General features: G+C 30.7%; 1 protein-coding gene across 3 annotated transcripts in view; it reads right to left on the reverse strand.

Moving 5' to 3' along the window:
- Nucleotides 1–17,737, reverse strand: part of LOC108564707 — a gene marked incomplete at its 3' end in the record, with an annotated part of 148,317 nt that overhangs the window by 72,387 nt on the left and 58,193 nt on the right. For all 3 annotated transcript variants that reach the window (XM_017923804.1, XM_017923806.1, XM_017923805.1), the window contains 1 exon segment: nucleotides 14,335–14,442. In XM_017923804.1, the coding sequence (XP_017779293.1) occupies nucleotides 14,335–14,442 (108 nt within the window).

The following is a 17,737-nucleotide window of genomic DNA, read 5'->3' on the forward strand; positions in this document are numbered from 1 at the left end:
AAAGTTTAATTTCTGAAATTCACTTAAGTAAACATTGAAGTTTTTTTCCATTTTCTAGTTATAGGTTAATATAAGTAACGATTGGTAGAAAATTAAAGTAAATTGGAGAATACGGAATTTCTCAAAAATAAGTTTGAAATTTCAGATTTTAACTATAAAAATGTCGATTTGAGAAAGTTTAATTTCGGAAATTCACTTAAGTAAATATTAAAGTTTCTTTTCACTTTTTAGTAATAGATTAATATAAGTAACGATTGGTGGAAAATTGGAGAATACGGAATTTCTTAAAAATAAGTTTGAAATTACAGATTTTAACTATAAAAATGTCGATTTGATAAAGTTTAATTTCGGAAATTCACTTAAGTAAATATTAAAGTTTCTTTTCACTTTCTAGTAATAGATTAATATAAGTAATGATTGGTGGAAAATTGAAGAAAATTGGAGAATACGGAATTTCTCAAAAATAAGTTTGAAATTACAGATTTTAACTATAAAAATGTCGATTTGAGAAAGTTTAATTTAGGAAATTCAGTTAAGTAAATATTGAAGTTTCTTTTCACTTTATTATAATAGGTTAATATAAGTAACAATTGGTGGAAAATTGAAAAAAATTGGAGAATACGGAATTTCTCAAAAATAAGTTTAAAATTACAGATTTTAACCGTAAAAAATGTCGATGTGAAAAAGTTACTAAGTCATATTTCTTTTGTATGACTTCATTTTATTTGCAGCCAGTTTCTCTATTAATATCGATAAACAAAGCATACATCGAAAATCAGTAAAAGCATATGTAAGTTCTCTTCGTGCTTTATTTTTGAAATGCTGAAAATAAGTGAATTATCCAGGTAATTACATGTTGAAATATTTTCGTTTAATACAAAGGAAAGGTGCGTTCCGACAGGAACAGCAAGAGACAAGAAATTTAATGGCTTAAGTTAAGGAAGTAATAATATAAACTGGAGCAGCTAATATTTCTTTGTCAAATAAATCATAATGATTTACGATCGCTTGAAGAATCCAAGAGTCGCAACTAAACAGCGCCATTCGCGTCTCCGCAATACTTTAAACCCGTTACGTATTATTACAATATAATTTCAGAAACTATTCAACAAAAAAAAAAAATAAATAAATAAACGCGATTCGTCAACAAAAATATAGCAAACAACGCGTTAACATCGGTTCTTATCGAAAAGTAAAGTGAGGATTCCATTCATCTTGTTGTGTGCCATTCATTCTTAAGTGGTATGAATGTATCTCGTCGCATGGGATAGGATTTCGAAGCTAAGTGAGCCGCACGAAAAGGGACACACTCACTCGTATATATACACACACGCTTTCATGGACGAGGATCAAAGGACGTGTCCGTTCCTTAACTTGCCACGAGGAATGCGGCAACAGATATTTATATATATATAAATTTTCGAGTAAACGAGATTCGGAGAGAGGAAGAAATACAAATGCGCGCAGATACAAATTGCATTACGTGTGTATTTAATCCGGACGCTTCTGCTCTTGGCACATGGAAAAGAGTTATAGTTCTTTTTTTTTTTCAATATTATTTTACGTTATGTTTTCTGCAGGAAATGCGAGCGGCTCGGAAAAATAAACTGGTGGAAAATTTATTTTCGCATTAATCCGAAGAGTATCGTAAACTGTGCGGGATCGCTCGTTGTTGCCACAGTTGAAAGAGATGAGTTTGTTTGCGCTTCATTAGCGGCTGCCGTTTATTATTATCACTTCTCTCTCTCTCTTTCTTTCTCTCTTTCACTATATATATATTTCATCTAGAATCAACGGTATATGTGATTCTTGGAACGGCGGAACCGTCTCGAATAGATGAATAATAAACAGTATGCCGATCGCTCAATTACTCAACGTTGCAAAGTCGTTTAAAGTTACAAACATTAATTACAATTTGAAAAAATATTATGAAAATTATTATAACACTCTACTTATTTTGAATTGAAGGAAAACTATTTCCTTAATTCTTTCAAATTTTGTTTTTCTTCAAAGTTTGATATTAACTGTTAAAATGTCAATTTGAAAATAAGTAATTTCCGGAATTTGCTTAAGTAATAAGAGTAATTTTTCTTGGAAAATTTAATTAAATTGGAAATATAAGTAATATAATATAAGTAATACTTGGTAGAAAATTGAAGAAAATTAAAGAATACGGAATTTCTCAAAAATAAGTTTGAAATTACAGATTTTAAATGTAAAAATTGTCGATTTGAAAAAGTTTCATTTCCGAAATTCGCTTAAGTAAAAATTGAAGTTTCTTTTCACTTTATAGTAGTAGGTTAATATAAGTAAAGTTTGGTAGTAAATTGAAAAAAATTGGAGAATACGGAATTTCTCAAAATTAAATTTGAAATTACGGATTTTAACTATAAAAATGTCGATTTGAAAAAGTTTCATTTCCGAAATTCACTTAAGTAAATGTTGAAGTTTCTTTTCACTTTCTAGTAATAGGTTAATATAAGTAAAGTTTGGTACTAAATTGAAGAAAATTGGAGAATACAGAATTTCTCAAAAATAAATTTGAAATTACAAATTTTAACTATAAAAATGTCGATTTGAAAAAGTTTCATTTCCGAAATTCACTTAAGTAAATATTGAAGTTTCTATTCACTTTCTAGTAATAGGTTAATATAAGTAAAGTTTGGTAGTAAATTTAAGAAAATTGGAGAATACGGAATTTCTCAAAAATAAATATGAAATTACGGATTTTAACTATAAAAATGTCGATTTGAAAAAGTATCATTTCCGAAATTCACTTAAGTAAATATTGAAGTTTCTTTTCACTTTCTCGTAATAGCGTAATTTAAGTAACGTTTGGTAAAAAAATGAAGAAAATTGAAGAATACGGAATTTCTCAAAAATAAATTTGAAATTACAGATTTTAACTGTAAAAATGTCGATTTGAAAAGTTTCATTTCCAAAATTCACTTAAGTAAACATTGAAGTTTATTTTCACTTTCTAGTTACAGGTTAATATAAGTAACGATTGGTAGAAAATTAAAGAAAATTGGAGAATACGGAATTTCTCAAAAATAAGTTTGAAATTACAGATTTTAACTAAAAAAATGTCGATTTGAAAAAGTTTCATTTCCGAAATTAACTTAACTAAATATTGAAGTTTCTTTTCACTTTATCGTAATAGCGTAATATAAGAAACGTTTGGTAAAAAAATGAAGAAAATTGGAGAATACGGAACTTCTCAAAAATAAATTTGAAATTGCAGATTTTAACTGTAAAAAAGTAGATTTGAAAATGTTTCGTTTCTGAAATAAATATTAAAGTTTCTTTTCACTTCCTCGTAATAGAGTTATATAAGTGATATTTGATAGAAATAACTTAAACACATTTCTCAAAAAAGTAAGTTGAAAATTATCGATTTTAACTATAAATGTATCACTAAGCAAAATGTAATTTCTAAAATTTTCTGTAGTAAATATTTAAGTATTTATTTTATTTCTTTCTCTTTATTTTTTGACTTTATTTCGTGCTTATTCTTGTATTTTGCTTTTTTTTGGTCGAAGGTTTTAATACTTTCGTCGGTTATATAAAATGAATCGCGCCATAATATGTAACAAATTTCGCGCTGGCACGCCATTTATCATGCAAATAACGAGCGGAGCGGAGCAGAAGCGTGTTTAAAACCGAGTAAGGGAAAACGTGAGCCGGGGCGGCGAAAGAGACAGGCCGCACCGCCGCTACTGCATAAGGGTGAGGAAAGATATGGATGGGAGGGTGGGAAAAGTGTAAATTTGCATTTTTCTGCGGAAATATAAGCTGTGTGCGATATCCGCACTTGGCACCGAAACCACCCCACCATAGCCTTGCTGTGTTTGTCGCAAAGCCACCCCTTACATAAACCAAGAGAGAGAGAAGGAGGTGCAGAAGAGAGTTTGCTCATGTATTAATGGCTAAGGAACCTCGGAGCGATGTGTAAACTGCCCCCGCCAACAATGAGGGTCGTCGGGTGGAATCGCCGGGTTTTTGGGAGTGAGAAGAGGGTAGGCAACATCGAGAGCAAGATAAAAAGGGAACAAGCAGACTGTACTATGTGTACACATCCTGCGTAAACCTTAATTAATTCTCTTGTCCGAGATACAATTATTTAGAATACATTAGACGAAGTTTAGGTTTATCAAACAACTATAAGAAAAGCGGTGACTTTCAATATTATCACAAAAGTTCTTTTTTTAAGTTTGATTTATGTACAGAATTCACGCTTTAACTAACTTACTGAACAAGTACAAATTCCCTAGTATGAATTAATGTATAATTTTATAATCAATAAATTGTCTGATTTCTCTAATAAATCATTATGTTTTAATTTTTTTTTTTAATTATTATAGAATTAAAATTTTGAAATATTTATTGTGTAGATGAATGCAAATATTCTGTTTTGAGTAAAACAAAAATGCGCGTAATCCTCAAGTTTAAAGCCTTTCGGCCTCGAAACAAGCGACTTTACTATTTACACAGATTTAAATTTTTGCTTAATCCGCGAACTTAAACAGCGGGTGGCAAAAAAAAAAACTTCGACGTTACATAAGCCGAGCGAACTTCTTGCAACAAACCCCCTAACCAACAGAAACACCCCCCCCACCACTGCACGATTGCAGTCACATAATATGTATTTTATTCGGAAGTGAAATGTATTTCGTTTTTAATTAGAGGCGACACGAGGAAAAGAGAAATAGCGAGTTGAAAAAAAAAACGTCGTCCCTTCGCTTCTCGACATTCATTTAAATTTCACCCTTACGAAAGCCAGAGTGAAAAAAAAAAGTCCAATAACGTGCATGTATATTCGAGAACAAGTTTCGTAATTATAGAGGAATTTTTTCTCTCTCGCGCAGTGCGAACCCCACTTTCGCGGCGATAATTAATTGCAGCTTCAGATTTATATTTTAATTTGGAAAAATCGGAGAAAGACGCTTGTCATAGGGGTTTCAGAGCTGAAAATTCCTGCGACTCGGTGATGTTATATAACGGGTATTATTGCATTGCATGCACGAGGAAGGAAGGAAGAAGGGAGTTTCGGTTCGTTTTTTGTTCGTCGAAGACTTCGAACTGCACCGGATTAGAATCGAATTTCCCGTTTATTTACGTCTTTTTTCCTTCACTTTTCTTTTCCCTCTCCGGTATTATTAGCTGCAGCTTTGGAATTGATTACGAACGATGCCGAACAAAGCACACAACACAACACACAACAAAAAAGAAAACAAGAATAACACTTATGAGATTTCCTAATTACTTTCCACGTTCCATTATTCATATCATTTTCATGGAAATGTACAAGAAAAAAAAATGTATTGTCGTAATACGATTTATTCCAATCATTAAAACGATTCACCAAAAGTTAAAAATCGTATTTTTTAATGATTTCAATTAATTTCTAATAGATTTAATTAATTTATTTTTAATGTCACTAATCTAAATCAAAGAGGAATTACACAATTATAGAATATAGCAGGGAATTGATAAACAATTGCATCATTTTTATTGACAATTTCAATTGTGTTGGAAACTAAATTATGCAATTATGTATTTCTTTCTAACATTTGTTTCAAATCATTACATTTTATGAATCTAATTAGAAAAAAAAACATTCATCTGTAATTCTAATTAAGAAAATCTTAGTTAATTCTTCTTTATTTATTTTTTCTTTGTTACATTTATTTGATCTCAAACATTTTGTTGTTATTATTAGCAGAAAAAAAGTATTTCAGTCTGTAAATTTCTCAAAAATAAGATTGAAATTACAGTTTTTTACTATAAAAATGTCGATTTGAAAAAGTTTCATTTCCGAAATTCACTTAAGTAAATATTGAAGTTTCTTTGCACTTTCTCGTAATAGGTTAATATAAGTAACGATTGGTAGAAAATTAAAGAAAATTGGAGAATATGGAATTTCTCATAAATAAGTTTGAAATTACAGATTTTAACTGTAAAAATGTCGATTTGAAAAAGTTTCATTTCCGAAATTCACTTAAGTAAATATTGAAGTTTAATCTCACTTTCTCATAATAGCATAATATTAGTAACGGTTTGTATAAAATTGAAGAAAATTAGAGAATACGGAATTTCTCAAAAATAAGTTACATACATTTATTTGATCTCAAACATTTTGTTGATATTATTAGCAAAAAAAAAGTATTTCAGTCTGTAAATTTCATAGATAAAGATATTATTGAAAGTTAGCTAATTTTTCTGTGAACATTGATAAAATTGTTACAAATCAACGATTTTCTCGTTAAAATTCGAAAAAACAAAAGTCTTCACAAAGAAAACTTACTTATAGTTAATATTTTTGTAATTATTTTGTTTTTCTTGTTACATTGATTTCAATTCATACATTTACAATAAAATTGTATTATTATTGTGTAAAATAAAGGACTTTAATTCGAATTATATTACTAACAATGTAAATTATTTTATTTTTCATTTGTTCTCGCAACATCAAAAATAAACAATATTTATTGATTAAATTCGAAAATGTATCTGCTTTTTTTTATATCATTTAGTCCATCCATTATATACAAAATAAATAAATTGGTGCAATAACGGTTGGTTATTTGCAAATCGCATTTTTTCGTTGATAATAAAGTAAATATTGACAAAAGTCATCATGTGTGCACGAATTTATGCACTCCATTTATTTTTATTGCTATTTTATTAAATATTTTACTCTGCACTTTGTTATATGCAACATATGTAACTAAAAAAACAGAAATAATATGATAACATTTAAATATGAAAATGTACATTTTCTGTATTTTTATATATAATAATTAAGTATTTTTTTTGACTCTAAAGTTTTAAGGATAAAGGAAAGATAAAAAATAATAACAAAATTTATATAACAAATATTTTTATGTATTGTTATGCAAAAAACTAAAATTAAAAAATGTAAATCTGCAATGTTTAAAAAGTAAATGTTCGTAGAATCGATGCGAGAATAGTTTGTATGTTTTACAAAACATTAGTTATATTACTTTATTACGATAAATTGATAATAAACTTCAATATTTACTTAACGACATTTTGGAAATTACATTTTTTTTCAAATCGATATTTTAACAGTTATAATCGATTATTGAAAAACTTATTTTTGAGAAATTCCGTATTATCCAATTTTCTTGAATTTTTCTTCATTTATCTATTAATCATGACTTATATTACTGTATTACAATAAATTTCAAAGAAACTTAAATATTTATTAAGAAAATTTCAGAAATTACATTCATAACGAAATTTATATCAATAATTTTAAACTCAAATATGAGAAATTCCGTATTGTCCAATATTCTTCAATCTTTCACCACACATTACTTATATTACTCTATTACGATAAATTGAAAAGAAATTTCAATATTTATTTAACAACATTTTGGAAATTAATTTTTTTTTAAATCGATATTTTAACAGTTATAATCGATTATTGAAGAACTTATTTTTGAGAAATTCCGTTTTCTTTAATTTATAAGCATTGCTTATATTATTCTATTACGAGAAATTGAAAATAAACTTAAATATTCACTTAAAGAAATTTTAGAAATTTTTCAAATCAACATTTTAACAAAATCAAATTTATTTTTTAAAAAGATTCGTTTTATCCAATATTGTTCAATTTTCCAATTTTCTAGTATGATTAATTAAAAACGCACTTAAATATTTAATCAAAGTTATTTTTGAGAACTTCTGTATTCTCAAATTTTCCTCTATTTCGAGAAATTGAAATATTGAATAGATATTTTAACACTTAACATTGATAGTATCAAATATATTTTTGATAAAAAGAAAATGTAAATGTACATTTTCTGTATTTTTATATATAATAATTATGTATTTTTTTTTGACTCTAAAGTTTTAAGGATAAAGGAAAGATAAAAAATAATAACAAAATTTATATAACAAATATTTTCATGTATTGTTATGCAAAAAATTAAAATTAAAAAATGTAAATCTGCAATGTTTAAAAAGTAAATGTTTGTAGAATCGATGCGAGAATAGTTTGTATGTTTTAGGGTGGATGAAAAAAGAGTCGAGTGTTGTTCCGCATGCGGAGCGGTTCATGATAGATTAATATAATCCTGTAATTACTTTGTTCGTGAGTTATGGGACTTGCGGAAGTTTTATTATCATCGCTACTGGCACTAATTCGTTCGCTTTGTGATGATAATTGTGATATTTGTCATATCTGGCCTGTGTCAGGAACGGGCTCGTACACACTCCATATGGCCCAGATCCACGTGAGTGAAGAAGGGGGATGTGAATGAACGCGCAGAGAAGGGAGTGAGGGTTAATGAATACACACACATATATACACAGAGACAGACAGACATAGAGTGAGGAATCGGTAGATGGCATTGCGTAACACGTCTGACGGTGGTGTGGTGAACCGCTGTCGATGTCTTGTCTCTCTGCAAATTGCCGGCCATTTGTAAAAACGTCGTCGGATGCGGTGGAGGCGCCGTATACTCGGCGGCGTTGGTAGAAACCCCAGAAGCCGTCGACATCGCCATGAATTTCAATCGACCCAGGACATGCACGGATCGCCGTGCGGTCGAATGAAATACTGCGCCCGCACCGAAACCGGAGTTCTTCGTTCGTACCGCCTTCTTCGTCCCGTGCAAAAATTAAATTTAAAATTTAAATTAACGCCAGGCAGTAACGGTGGCGGCGGCGGCAGCAGCAGCCTCGACAATCTGCCAAATTGCATTTCCTGAAAACGGTTCTCCTCTCTCTCTCTCTCTCTCTCTCCCTGCTCCTTCGCAAGGATCGCAGGACTGCAGCGGCTTTCGGAATTGGGTTAGCGGCGTAATGGACTTCCGGTGTCATAACCGACTTATTTACTTACTATTCATTACTAACCGCTTACACTAACCACCCTTCGCACACCGACGCATTTGAACCTATCACATTCACTAGTTTCCCTTCACTAATCGAGCGCACTTTACTACAAAAACTACAGTATGTACACACACTCACACGCACCCATTAACAACCAAACTTTACGCTTTCTTCAATAATAAATCAACAAAAATCAATTTTCTCTATAATGAAAACAAATTTGCTTTTTTGTCAAAAATATATTTGATACTATCAATGTTAAGTGTTAAAATATCAATTCAATATTTCAATTTCTCGAAATTGAGGAAAATTGGAGAATACAGAAGTTCTAAAAATAACTTTGATTAAATATTTAAGTGCGTTTTTAATTAATCATACTAGAAAATTGGAAAATTGAACAATATTGGATAAAATGAATCTTTTTAAAAAATAAATTTGATTTTGTTAAAATGTTGATTTGAAAAATTTCTAAAATTTCTTTAAGTGAATATTTAAGTTTATTTTCAATTTCTCGTAACAGAATATTATAAGCAATGCTTATAAATTAAAGAAAACGGAATTTCTCAAAAATAAGTTTTTCAATAATCGATTATAACTGTTAAAATATCGATTTGAAAAAATGTAATTTCCAAAATGTCGTTAAATAAAAATTGAAGTTTCTTATCAATGTATCGTAATAGAGTAATATAAGTAATGTTTGGTGAAAGATTGAAGAATATTGGACAATACGGAATTTCTCATATTTGAGTTTAAAATTATTGATATAAATTTCGATATGAATGTAATTTCTGAAATTTTCTTAATAAATATTTAAGTTTCTTTGAAATTTATTGTAATACACTAATATAAGTCATAATTAATAGATAAATGAAGAAAAATTCAAGAAAATTGGATAATACGGAATTTTTCAAAAATAAGTTTTTCAATAATCGATTATAACTGTTAAAATATCGATTTGAAAAAATGTAATTTCCAAAATGTTGTTAAATAAATATTGAAGTTTCTTTTCAATTTATCGTAATAGAGTAATATAAGTAATGTTTGGTGAAAGATTGAAAAATATTGGACAATACGGAATTTCTCAAAAATAAGTTTGAAATTATTGATGTTAACTTTTAAACTTTCAATATGAATGTAATTTCTGAAATTTTATTAATAAATATTTAAGTTTCTTTGAAATTTATTGTAATACAGTAATTTAAGTCATGGTTGATGGATAAATGAAGAACATTGGAGAATACAGAATTTCTCAAAAATAAGTTTGAAATTATCGATTTTTAGTGTTCAAATGTCGATTAGAAAAAAAAAGTAATTTCCGAAATTTTCTTAATAAATATTCAGGTTCCTTTTCAATTTCTCGTAATAGAGTAATATAAGTAATGTTTAGTGAAAGATTGAAAATTAATTTGAATTTGTTGATATTACCTGTTTAAATATCGGTTTAAAAAAAAATAAGATCTGAAATTTTCTTAATAAATATTTAAGTTTCTTTTCAATTTACCGCAACAGTGTAATATAAGTAATGTATGAGAGAAAATTGAAGAAATATGGAGAATACGGAATTTCTCAAAAATAAGTTTCAATTCATCGATATTAACTGTAAAAAAATTCGATTTGAATAAATGTAATTTTTGAAATTTCCTTAAGTAAATATTTAAGTTTATTTTCGATTTCTCATAATAGAATAATATAAGTAATGCTTGGTGTAAAATTGATGAAAATTAAAGAATACGGAATGTCTCAAAAATGAATTTGTAATAATCGAATTTAATTGTTAATATCTGTTAAAAAAAAACATTACCAATGAACAATTCTTCAAATTAGTTGCATTACACGGATAATTGAGAAAACCGGTGCGGAAATAAATCGTTTCTAGCTTGCATAGACGCTTCTTGCAGCGAGTATTACCTAATAAATTTATCTACCATCGGCAGTTTGGCGTGAAAAGAATAGGGAAGAGAAACGGTTGTTTTTGGTTGTTGTTGTTTGCCACTCGGACCGTGTAAATCTTCTCCGGAGAAGACGTCCTAAGAGGTCTCCATCTGAGTGCCTCGTCTTCCGCACTCCATGTTCTATTTTTATATAGAAAGTAAAGAAGAGATTCCAGAGGCAATTAATCAACTAGAGTTGCGAATCAACACACCTCGAGTGCTTTTTCAACTAATTACCAGCTCTGAAATAACCATATAAATTAACACGTTGAGATTTCAATTCATGTTTTTTTGATGGTGATGGCATTACGCTTTGATCTATATTCTTTTTCCTAACTTCTGCTTGCAGCAGAAGCAGCAACTTGTTAGCATGCAGATACATTTCGGGATTACGCGTAGCACGTCCCACGTATGCGAGAAGGGCCACCTTCTCCAACCATCTCATCCTTGCTTCTTCTTCATGCCTCTTTTTTTTTTCTTCTCTATCTCATCCAATGCGCCCCAGGAATCTCCAATTTTACCTGGCATCTCCCAGCAGACCAGAGCAGAAACTAATTTAAGTTTTGAAATCTGTTTTCGCTGGATTTATATGGCCCCATATAATAAAACAACGCGTGTGTTCCATTCTATTCCTATAATGGTGAATAGCGATGGTCCACAACATACAGGACAGAACAAAAGTTTTTCTATTTTTATTTCTATTAATATTAATACTACCTGCATTTCAAAGATGATTTCAATTCTAATCGATTTTTGCACTTTACTATTTCATTAATTAATAATTGCACAAATATTTTCATTCATATTACTATGACTTTACTAAGAAATTTAACAATTTTCATCTTTGTACTCAACAATTGAATCAGGTATGAATTGGAAAATGTTACTACGAGTTTGGTAATAAGTTTCGATACTAATTTTGACAAGTTTTAATAATAATAGCTTAGGTTTTTAATTGCCAAAAGATATTGACTCATGTTTCTATAACTTTGGTGAAAAGTTTGAAAAGTTTTACTGTTAATATTAATAGTTGCAACATTTACTAAGTTTCGATACTAATTTAGTTTTAATAATAGAATCTTAGCTCCTAAATTCCAAGAGATTTTGACTTATATTTCTATGACTTTATTAAGAAGTTTGATAACTTATGGTAATCATTATTGCTATGATTATGATCATTGAATAGGCGCGAAAATCAAACGACAATATTTGCAGTTTGGATGGAGATGAAGGATATCTCCGGAGAAATGCGCTTCTGGATTAAATGCGGATTTTATATCTTCCTTTTCTTGCGCTTCTCGTCTCGCTCTTCCTTTCCTTCTAACATGTCCATACTACGTCTGTGTCTCTCTTTCTTTCTCATTCCTCGTTTCGCGCAATCCATCATCTTTCCGGCCGGGGCGCGCGCAAAACGGCATATAAAAGTTTCGCTATTCGGGCCACGTTCGCAAAAGCCATTAACTCTCCTCCTCCTCCTCCACCTTCTACTCTTCCTCCACCTCCGTCTTTTCTTTACTACACCAGTTACCTTTCATTATCTTGCATATTTCAACCCCGGTAGGTACGAAAATTGAATTCCCTTTGCCGGGCAATAAAATAATTTTCGAGACACGCACACCTTAATTACCTCTTTCGAAGGCCCTTTTCGTTTAATAATACTTCGAACTCCATCCCCAACAAAAAAAAAAGAAACACATTCATAATTCCATCCATTCATTCATTCATCCAATCCCTCCCATATCACGGAACAAATGGAATAAGCATCCGGATTTTTATGGAATCAGCCTTCCCCGATGAGATAAATGCTGATGAGATAAAAGCCATCCTGCTCTTCTTCGACAAAGCTGCATTTTTGCATCTCAAAGATTCCCTCTGCTTCATCCTTCTTTTCCTACTTTCGCATCCCTTTTATCACATCCACTCTATCAAATTTGCACCAGGTACGAAGTGTACATTTTCTCGCCTCTCGCTTCGCTCCCGGAAAACCGATTTTGACGTCGAACCATCAGTTAAAATCAGTCTCGCTCCAACCATATCATAGTTGTTTATGCATGAGCTACAACGTTACGCCACTTTTATTCCTATTCACCTTATCCATATACATTTTTTTGTTATATACACATATTTATACAACGTACACATAACATTCTGCAAACTTTTAATTGCCACAATTTTATTTTTCATTCATGCTCGTATGATTTACTATAGAAATCCATATCCATACCTTTATTTGCATTTCCTTTATTTTGCATAACACATTTCTACAAAATATACAAAATTCTATTTAATGAAATTAAAAAATAAAAACTCATACTTTTTACTATAACAAAACTTTTACTATCATAACAGTTACGTTTTCTATAATTGAAAATTTCCAAAATAGTAATTTTATAATTTAAGAAAAAATCTTAAAATAAATTGTTAAATAAGAAATTGGTTCAATATTTTATGTATAAAAAAATACATACAAAATTGTTATGTAAGAATATACAAAAAGTATAGTTAATATATATATAAAATTGGATATAAATAAATTGGAGTCAATTTTAAGATTATGTAATCTGGATTCTTTGCAGAGTTTGAGTTGGCTTAAAAAGAATTGGAGTGTAAAAAAAAAGTTATGCAAGACGAAATAATAAGGGAAGGAACGGTGGTAAAGTGTTGAGTAAGCAATTAGGGGTTGAGGGTGTCGCCTGCGTATCGGTGGCCGAGGATCTAAACGCGAAACGGGCTGGCAATAATCTGCTGAGGAGTTGCTAACAGGAAAATTGCTTTTTAAAGAGCTAATATATGTGATTCTGCACGAAGGAAGGAATGCCCGGAACACATACATACATGGGTCGAAAGTGGAGGAAAAGGAGTCGTCCGGTTTTCGAACTATGTTGCGGAGGACGGCTGAAGTGGCAGGTTTCGGTGCAGCCGCGAGCCGTGAAAACACCACCCACATCCGCCCCTTCTCGTTCCCTCTCACACGTCTTTAATCCGCCGATTAATGTGGCGCAAAATAGGGAGTTTATGGTGCAGTAAATTTTCAATTTTAAATTCACACCAAGTTCGCTTGCCGCATGACCGCCTCTTCCGAAAATAATATACCGGACTCTCTCACTCTCCAAAAAGAAAAATATAAGAAAAAAACAACGAGAAAAAGAAAAGAGTGTTTAAAACGGATTAAAATCGAAAATCTCGCTACAAATCTGTGTTTTGTGAGTATAATACAAGGAGGAGAAGCTTCTGGAAAAGTTTCATAAATTTATATGGGCCCGGTGATCCTATAAAACCTTTCGGAAAATGATCTCGGGATGATGGACAACATAATTGTGAATTAATCCGCGATTCGCTCCACGTACCCGACTCCAGTCTCCACTTTTCCGAGCAAGGAGACGCGGAATACTATATTCGGGCGAAGGACTATGGGGGAGGATGAAAACAAAATTGGGGATCTCGTAATAAATCTTTGTCTCGTTTCACCCAATTTCACCCAAAATCAATGCAATATTTTTCTGTTCTTTTATTTTTTTCTTTTTCTTTTTGGACTTACCTAAGATCTGGCTGAGGACAGTGCGGCCGTCCTCTCCCAAGCAGGCGCTGCGAGCGTCGAACGGATTCGTGAATTGGACGAAAGCATAACCTTTGTGCATTGAAATTCCTGAAAAAAACGAAAGAAATTTAATTAAAATCAATATTTAAAACAATATTTTTCAATACACATACTTCAGATAATTAAAAAAAAAAAAGTAATAGATAATTGACACTACTTCTTAACTTGACACATAAATGTCAAAAAAATATCATTTAAGTTGGTACATTTTCAATACTTTATTTGTCACCAGATTGATTGAAAACTTGATACTATTCCTATTAGTTTATTTTAACTGTCATTTAAGCAATTACTGCAAATATTAAATAACAGATGGCGTTTATTTTATATTAAGTTATGTAACTTATCTGACAGTTGAAAATTATGAATTAAGTTAGTAATTTAATTAAGTATAAACTGTTACAATTTATTCTAATGTATTAAAAGATAATCCACAGATGATATAAATATATTTTCTAGATTAGCAAACAAACAACTCAATCTGACAGTGTTATTACGAAATTAGTGTATCTAATAAATGCGGAACGTTGCATTTCGAAATGGAACACTTAAATGCAATAAATCTGCGTCTTTATTGTATTCTATTTCTCGTTTCTGTTTTGGCAACGTTTGAATTTCGTAAGAACAACATAATTATATTTGAAGAAGAAGAAGAAAAATCTGTCAAGTTTTTTTTTAAATTGCATAAGCTGTATGAAACAAAATCCTATACGAAGGTGATGAGTTCGAAATTGATTAAAACACAAAAAAAATCGTTGAATTTGGAAGATCATTAAATAGAACACGATGAATCGATAATAATGAGTAATAAACGGAGGTTTTGGATCAAATATGATTGATAGGATTACGTAAGAAAAGCACAATTATAAAATTTGTCAAGTTGTCAATGATAACTTTTTTGTTGACACTTTGACATAAGTTGACAGCTGTAATTTCACGATTCATTAATGTGTCTTAGTTCATAGGTTGAGATCCGTTGATGATGATGATAATGGTGTTTTTGGCAGTAACAGACGGTGGTTTTAAATAAGCTATGACGTTTGGGAGGTGCATGAATTTCAACTTTTAATTGTAATACGACCCAACTGTTTATTAAAACAAATATGACATTTTGACACAAATGACAGCTGTCATTTCACGACTCATTAATGTGTCTCAGTCCATAGGTTGAGATCCGCAGATGATGATGATAATGGTGGTTTTGACAGTAACAGACGATGGATTTGAATAAGGTATGACGTTTGGGAGATGCATGAATCTCAACTTTTAATTGTAATGCGTCCCAATTGTTTATTAAAAAATATGACACTTTGACACAAGTTGACAGCTGTAATTTTACGACTCATTAATGTGTCTCAGTCCATAGGTTGACATCCGCTGATGATGATGATAATGGTGGTTTTGGCAGTAACAGACGATGGATTTGAATAAGGTATGACGTTTGGGAGATGCATGGATGTCTTGATCATGTTAAATTCAATGGGGTCCTTCCAGCAGTCGGCCGTGCGGATCTCTGCGCAAACCAGGAAACCTCTCTCGCCTAGGCATCAAGTATTTAAAGGACGTTCTCGCATCCTAATTTGAAGCCGCGCGATTTCCCGCGACGCCCCGGATCTCATCGCACGCATTCAAATATTCATTATACGAGAGAAAGAAATGAACAATAAAAAATATATGAAATGAAAATAAAACGAAAATTAAATGGAATTTCGCATCTCTACAAAGAAAAACTTTTTTTAATATTAATTAATTATATATAAAAGTTCAAAAAACAACATTTTTTGTAAATTTAAGTTGATTCGACTTTATTTTATTTAGTTTAGAATTAGTATTTTTTTAATTTCTAACTTACTTTTATTTAAATATCATAACTAAATATATTTCATAAATAAAACTAATGCAATTCTATGTACTAAATCTAAATTTGATGAAAATTTGAATAAATTGAGTGAAATTTTCTTTTCTTTTGTTAATAAAACTCAAATTTATTTTCATTATAAATCAACGTCAATTTACTGACGTTAAAATACAATCTTTTAGTTTAGTGTAAAATATGTAAAATATTCATTTTAAAGCGTGAATAATTTTCCACCTTGGCGATTCATCAAATGAAACAGAAGCAAACAAAGAAAAAAAACCTCTACAAAGTCTCTCGTAGTTGAGAGGAAATAAAGAAGAAATGAGAGTAGAAAAATCGGAGCGAAAAAAAGGAAACAAGTAGTGGATGATAAATATAAATATAAAATGTGCGGTAATTTTCGTAAGAGCGAGTATTATGAATTATTTAATATGCAGATTGCCGGACCGGTTTTGCATAAAGTGTATTCGGGCGAGTGAAGATGGCCAGAAAATAATACAAAATAGAAACCGCGTTGCGAGAGAGAGAAAAAAAAAGTGAATGTCTCGCGTTTAATTGCACATTGAAATTAAAATGCGCCAGAAGAGTTGGAAGTAGATTAATCGCTTCATATTTTAATAAATGTTTAAATTAAATTAATTAATCGTCTGCAAACGTGGAATAGAATTTATAAAAAAAAAATAGTGGTAAGGGTGAAAAGTTCCAAAAAGGAAAAAAAAAGGGAATGTCGAATTTTGTTTGGAAGGGGTAGCAACGAAATGGTGCCGTAATTTGGATTTAATTAAAGCCGAAACGGACACCGTTTCGTCCGATTGAAAATCACTGCAATTACCGAAAACCCAGTCCGCCCTAACCATACCCTTCACCCGCTCTCTGGATCAACAAACACGGACATTTCGGTGGGGGGATGAAATAAAAGTAGTTCGTATTTGGCGGGAGGATGACGCTAAAATCGAATATAATGTTGTAGCCTGTTGTTGTTTGTTTATTTGTTTGTTGTTGACTGGGCCTCGTAAATTAGCCGCGTTTATTCGTAATTTAATCCGCGATCGGATAACGTTGCATAATCCAGTGTGCGCCGATACAAAAAACAAACGACACTGAAAAAAAAAATTGGCGTGAAAACACGGCCACCACCATCGTCGGGAAATTTTTAATCGCGCCACCACAACCAATAATCCACACTTTTATTCCCCCCGATCGACGCGAAAATTAATTTAAATCCTTTTGTAAACCCACAGATTCATTTTAATTAATGTCTCTGTTTTTCCTAATAACTAATTAATCAATTTCTAATTTAATTAATTGTTTTATTATAATGAAGAAAAACTATATACAGTGGAACCTCGCTTGACGAGCAACGTTTCACATAACGAGTAATGATGAGAAGAGAAGTCCCGGATTGCACGCCTGCTTCATCATTTTTAAAACTTGTGTACACATATTATGTGTGTTTTTGAATATGTTTCATTATACGAGTAAAAA

Source organism: Nicrophorus vespilloides, unplaced genomic scaffold (assembly GCF_001412225.1).
Source record: "Nicrophorus vespilloides isolate i.1.1-1 unplaced genomic scaffold, Nicve_v1.0, whole genome shotgun sequence".
Lineage (NCBI taxonomy): Eukaryota > Metazoa > Arthropoda > Insecta > Coleoptera > Silphidae > Nicrophorus > Nicrophorus vespilloides.